Source organism: Primulina tabacum, chromosome 12 (assembly GCF_025594145.1).
Source record: "Primulina tabacum isolate GXHZ01 chromosome 12, ASM2559414v2, whole genome shotgun sequence".
Classification (NCBI taxonomy): Eukaryota; Viridiplantae; Streptophyta; class Magnoliopsida; order Lamiales; family Gesneriaceae; genus Primulina; species Primulina tabacum.
The window spans coordinates 11,887,425-11,893,774 of record NC_134561.1 but is presented as its reverse complement, the minus strand read 5'-3'; the positions used below and the strand labels follow the sequence as shown (position 1 = coordinate 11,893,774).

The window sequence follows — 6,350 nt, the reverse complement described above, 5'->3', positions numbered from 1 at the left end:
AGGCATTTCTTAAAAGGGTTTAAGTTAGAGTTATTTGATCGTGTGCAATCAAACAACCCGGTATCATTTGAGGATGCAGTGACGAGGGCTGAGATGGCTGAGTTAGTTATGCAGGAGTATGGGGCTCAGGGACGATTATCAGAGCCGACTAGGGAGTCATTGCGACCTCAGGGACAGTCTTTTAAATATCAGAAGGGTTCATCTTCTTCTTTAGCATCATCTGGGAAGCGTCGATTTGATTCACAACGTGTTGAGAGTCGTGGGGGCAGTTCTCAGTCTGTTCAGGGGTAGAGAGGAGAGTCCAGAGCAGTGAGATGTTATCGTTGTGGGGGACCTCATCTGATCAGAGAGTGTACACAGACCGAGATCACCTGTTTTGAGTGTGGCGGTGTTGGTCATCTGGCGAGACAGTGTCCTAGTCGTGAGGGACAGCGAGAGCCTAGGAGTGCTAGAGGTAGATCCTCAGAGAGAGGAGGATGACAGCCTCAGCAGTTTACACCACGACCTTCTGGAGGACAGCCACGTATGCAGGGAGCTGGTCCGCCTCTGGCACAGGTGTATGCTTTGACACGAGAGCAGGCGGAGGAGGCACGAGAGGAGATGATAGCAGGTAAGTGTTATTTATGTTCTTATCCTGCTTATATTCTTGTTGATACTGGTGCCTCGCATACTTTTATATCGAAGAGGTTTGTGGTTGAGCAACATATGCGCTCGTCTCCATTGTCTATGCCTCTTTCTGTTTCGAAACCTTCTGGAGTTGATATATCAGTTGTATCTATGATATCAGATGGTATTATTTCTTATGAGGGCTATGAGCTGAGATCTGATATGATTATTCTAGAGATGACTGATTTTGATTGTATTATGGGAATTAATGTGCTGAGGAGATATTGTGCGACAGTTGATTGTTATGAGCGGGTGGTATATTTTTATACAGATGAGAAAGAGCGTTGGACATTTTATGGGAAGGGTTCTCGTCCCCGTGTTCCGTTGGTATCTGCCATCCGGATGTCTCGGTTATTGGAGCATGGGCATGAGGGTTATCTTATTTATGGTGTAGATGTGACAGAAAAGAAGAAGGAGGTGGGAATAGAGGAGATACCTATAGTTTCTGAGTTTGCCGATGTATTTCCTGATGAGATTCCAGGCTTCCCACCAGCCCGTGAGGTGGAGTTTGGGATCGAGTTGATGCCAGATACTTCCCCTATTTCTCGTACTCCTTACAGAATGGCACCAGCAGAGTTGAGAGAGTTGAAAGCCCAGTTGCAGGACTTACTGGACAAGGGATACATTCGCCCTAGTGTATCGCCTTGGGGTGCACAAGTCTTATTTGTGAGAAAGAAAGATGGAACTATGCGGCTTTGTAACGAATATCGACAGCTGAATAAGGTAACGATTAAGAATAAATATCCCCTCCCTCGTATTGATGATTTGTTTGATCAGTTACAGGGAACCTCAGTATATTCGAAGATTGATTTGAGGTCAGGATATCATCAGATACGAGTTAGAGAGGAGGATATTCAGAAGATAGCATCAGGACCAGATATGGGCATTACGAGTTTTTAGTTATGCCGTTTGGATTGACGAATGCTCCAGCTGTGTTCATGAGTTTGATGAATAGGGTATTTCAGCCTTATCTCGATCGATTTGTTATTGTGTTTATTGATGATATATTGATATATTCTAGGAGTGAGACTGAGCATCCAGGGCACTTGCGTTCAGTGTTACAGGTGTTGCGAGATAGACCGTTGTATGCCAAACTCAGTAAGTGTGAGTTTTGGTTGGATCGAGTGGTCTTCTTGGGTCATGTTATATCGAGAGATGGGATTTCTGTTGATCCAACGAAGGTCGAAGCCGTGTTACAGTGGTCTGCACCTACATCTGTACATGAGATTCGTAGTTTCTTGGGTTTAGCAGGCTATTATCGTTGATTTATCGAGGGATTTTCAAAGATTGCTAGGCCTTTGACATAGTTGACTCAGAAAGGTGTGCGATTTCAGTGGTCTGAAGCATGTGAGAGGAGTTTTCAGGAGTTGAAGCACCGACTGACGACTGCACCGGTGTTATCAATTCCTACAGAAAATGAGAGGTTTGTTGTTTATACTGATGCATCATTACATGGTTTGGGATGTGTTTTGATGCAGGATCGACATGTTGTGGCATATGCCTCGAGACAGCTGAAACCACACGAAACAAGGTACCCTGTGCATGACTTGGAGTTGGCAGCCATTATCTTTGCCTTGAAGATATGGCGACACTATTTATATGGTACCTCGTTTACGATTTATATTGATCATAAGAGCTTGAGATTTTTGTTTACCCAGACAGAGTTGAATATGAGACAGAGACGATGGTTAGATTTGCTGAAGGATTATGATTGTGAGATTGAATATCATCCTGGTCGAGCCAATCTTACAGCTGATGCATTGAGCCGTAAAGTGAGTTGTACTGCAGAGGATGTGAGTCGTTTATCAGCTATGATGATGTCTTGTTGTTCCTTGGGATATCATTTTGATATCTCGACGACTCCTATCCAGGTATCTACCTTATTAGCTGAACCTGATATATATGGTTGTATTCGTGATGCACAAATGACAGACGAGAGAGTTCAGCGATGGAGGGAGTTAGTTTCTCAGAAACAAGATACTCGTTTTAGAGTGATACTCGTTTTAGAGTGGCTGATGATGGCAGTTTGAGGATGAATGATAGATGGGTAGTTCCTGATATATCTGAGTTGCGCCAGGGCCTGTTGCGGCGTGCACATTGTAGTCGATATTCTATCCACCCTGGTGGCAAGAAGATGTATAAGGATCTACGCTCTCAGTTTTGGTGGAAGGGAATGAAACGTGATGTGATTGATTTTGTACGTCGATGTCTTAATTGTCAACAAATCAAAGTTGAGAGGAGAAGACCGGGAGGTGAATTGAGGAGTTTAGAAGTGCCGACTTGGAAATGGGAGCACATATCGATGGATTTTTTAACTCATTTGCCAAGAAGCACTGGAACTATTGATGCTATTTGGGTGATTATTGATCGATTGACGAAAGTTGCACATTTTATACCCTATAGCATGAGTAGTACATACTTGACGATGGCACAGTTGTATATACGAGAGATTGTACGGTTGCATGGGATTCCAGTGTCTATTATTTCTGATAGAGATCCTCGATTTACTTCTCATTTTTGGGAAGGATTGCAGACTGCGATGGGGACAGAGTTGAGATTGAGTACGGCTTATCATCCCAGACAGATGGTCAGACTGAGCGTACTATTCAGACGCTGGAGGATATGTTGCGTGCTTATGTTATGGATTTTAAATCTGTTTGGCAGTCATCTATTTTATTAGTGGAGTTTGCATATAACAATAGTTATCAAAGTAGTATTCAGATGGCTCCATTTGAAGCATTGTATGGGTGACGTTGTAGATCTCCCTTATACTGGGATAATGTTGATCGAGCTGCAATTATCGGTCCTGATATGATTCATGAGATGGAACAGAAAGTAAAGTTGATACAGCAACGATTGAAAGCAGCTCAACATAGACAGGCCGCCTACGCCAATAAAAGACGAAGACCTTTAGAGTTTCAGCAGGGCGATCGAGTATTTTTGAAAGTTTCTCCTTTTCGTGGCATAGTGCGATTTGGCATGAAAGGAAAGTTGGCACCGAGGTATGTTGGCCCGTATGAGATATTGCAGCGGATAGGAACTTTGGCTTACCGATTGGCTCTACCTCCATCTTTATCTGGTATTCATGATGTCTTTCATTTATCGATGTTGCGGAAGTATGAGCCGAATCCTTCACATGTGTTGGATATTTCTGAGATTTAGTTAGATCCTGACGTGTCTTATGTTGAGAGACCAGTTTGTATTTTGGATCTATCTGAACGGAAGCTTCATAGTAAGCTTATACCGATGGTGAAGGTTCAGTGGGAACATAGAGGTGTCGAAGAGGCCACTTGGGAGACAGAGCGGCATATGAGAGAGCTCTACTCCTACTTATTCTGATGGTATGACGTATCTTTTATTTATGCTTGTTATTACTGTTGTTGATTAATTTCGGGGTCGAAATTCATTTAAGAGGGGTAGAAATGTAATGCCTGAAGTAATATCACAAGTTGTTGATTTAGTAATATGAGATTACTAAATAAGTAATGATTTTTAAAAAATGAAATATGACATATTTTGGTCATATGAAGTCCAAATGATTTGAAATTTGGATATAACGTAGAAAACTCAAAGACATAGAAGTTTCATGTTTTGAGGTTTGGAAAATTTTATCGTTTGACTTGTCCAAATGGATATACCGGTGTTAAAATGTTAAATATTATATATTATATTATATTATATTAATAAAATATTAATAAAATATTATAATATAATATAATATAATATTTAAAAAAATAATAAAAAAAAAGATTGAGATGAATTCCACCGTACTGTTCAAAAGAAATGAATAGATACAGTATCGAAGAGAGAGAAGAATATAGGGTTTGTGATTTTCTTTTTCGATCTTGCGATTTATCGGTTTATCCAATCGACGAACCGACTTCAGTTCTGGGATCGTTGACACGAGGTCTTCGATTTGAGGTATAAATTTTATATTTTTGGTGATGTTTGAAATTCGTCGATTTCTGGAATAAATCCAATAAATTGTTAAATCATACTGAAATTGAAGATTGTTGAGTAGTGTATGATTTTAACGAAGTAGAGAAGATTATTGTGTTGTTGTTTTGAATTATTCCTAATTTATTATAATTAGGGATTTTTAATCATTGGATTGAGATTTGAGAGTTGTTTGTCAGTTGTTATTAATTCTGATTATATATTCGGAGTCTACGAAATATGGCTACACATTGATATAAAGTTTTCGTAATTTGACGGATGTTGTAAAATAGCCTATTATTTGAAGTTAATTAATTAGTGTGTATTTGATGGTAGTATTGTGAATTAAATACACCATATTATTAAATTGTTGAACAATACGAATTTATAATCGAGTTTTATATTTTGTTGAATTAATTTTTGTTGGGCTATTTGATGTTATATATTGAGGCTGTTATAATTGTGTTGATACGGTGACAATGATCTGATAATTATTGTTGAATTATTTAGATACATCACAAGCCTCGGGATCAAAGAAATAGCCAGATTTTATATATACTCGATTATCAGGTACGTGTTGACGTACGAGCATATGTTGTTATTATTTAGTATTGATGAATACTATTGCGTTGAACGATGGTAAATCACTGGATATGGGTGATTTGGTATTATATTTGTTGTTGTTTATTATTGTTGATGTTGTTGGCCGTCGTTGTTGGGAGACGTCTCGTTGATATTGTTCGTTCAACGATATTGCTGTCGCCGTTGTTGGGGTGCGACGTATCGTCGATGTTGTTGTTCGTTCGACGATATTGCTGTCGCCGGTGTTGGGGTGCGACGTATCGTCGATGTTGTAGTTCGTTCGACGATATTGCTGTCGTCGGTGTTGGGGTGCGACGTATCGTCGATGTTGTTGCATTGTGATGCTGTTGAGGTTGTTGTTGGCTGATTGTCCAGAAACGGCGAAGGGGGTATTTCTATTATGATTTTAGTTATATTTTATGTTGTTAATATAACTGTTATGTATTACGATGATGATTGTTGTATATGCTCACCCTTTGAGGGCTGTTTCTGTTGGGCAGGTTACAGGACTATGCGTGAGACAGGATAGTGGTGAAGGACTAGGTGTGTCTAGTCAAACAGTCTTGTAGTTGATAGTAGATAGAGACAGTATAGCTTATTGTCTTATTTGAGTTGTATGTGTGTATTTATTATACTGTTTCTGCTACACTGACGTAGATAGTGGGGTGATTGCACTATTTTGTCGTATATGCATTATATTATTACGTAGTCGAAAATAAAAATTATATGCATATGACGTCACATGTTGCATGATTACGTGGCGAGGTTCGGGGCGCCACAACATTACTCCAATTTTCAGCATAGCCCGGCCACTTTCATGAAACCTATTTGTACATCTTGTCTTTTCGATCAATGGGGCATAGATATTGTGGGACATTTCCCAATTGTTCAAGCTTAAAGAAATTCCTCTTGGTTTGAGTGGATTATTTCTCTAAATTTGTTGAGGCTGAACCTCAAGCTAGAATCACTGAGAGGGAGGTATTGAAGTTTCTGTGAAAGAACATTGTATACCAGTTTGGAGTTACCAGTAGATTAATTTTAGATAATGGAAGACAGTTTCAAGGAAAGGAGATCACGTTCTGGTTCCTAGAGATGAAGATCACTCAGTCTTTTACATCTGTTGCTTACCATCAAGCAAATGATCAGACAAAGGTGATAAACAAAAT

The 6,350-nt window shown here is 39.6% G+C and overlaps 1 protein-coding gene and 1 long non-coding RNA gene across 2 annotated transcripts; both read left to right on the top strand.

Moving 5' to 3' along the window:
- Positions 1-476: 476 nt before the first annotated feature.
- LOC142520212 (uncharacterized) lies at positions 477-4,005 on the top strand. Its single transcript, XM_075623212.1, has 3 exons — positions 477-610; positions 3,426-3,745; positions 3,833-4,005. Exons 1-3 carry the CDS (start codon positions 477-479, stop codon positions 4,003-4,005), a joined length of 627 nt encoding a protein of 208 aa, XP_075479327.1.
- Positions 4,006-4,469: 464 nt separating this feature from the next.
- On the top strand, positions 4,470-5,865 carry LOC142521409 (uncharacterized). The gene is made up of 3 exons (XR_012814165.1): positions 4,470-4,587; positions 5,113-5,172; positions 5,685-5,865. It is a non-coding gene; the product is annotated as an uncharacterized LOC142521409 (long non-coding RNA).
- The last annotated feature ends 485 nt before the right edge of the window (positions 5,866-6,350 follow it).

What these genes read in the sequence shown, in the direction of transcription:
- LOC142520212 (XM_075623212.1), top strand. Translation starts at nt 477, where the DNA reads ATGACAGCCTCAGCAGTTTACACCACGACCTTCTGGAGGACAGCCACG. An exon ending in ACGAGAGGAGATGATAGCAG is followed by an intron (nt 611 to 3,425) that starts GTAAGTGTTATT and finishes GTGACGTTGTAG; the next exon opens with ATCTCCCTTATACTGGGATA. An exon ending in TCTACCTCCATCTTTATCTG is followed by an intron (nt 3,746 to 3,832) that starts GTATTCATGATG and finishes AGATTTAGTTAG; the next exon opens with ATCCTGACGTGTCTTATGTT.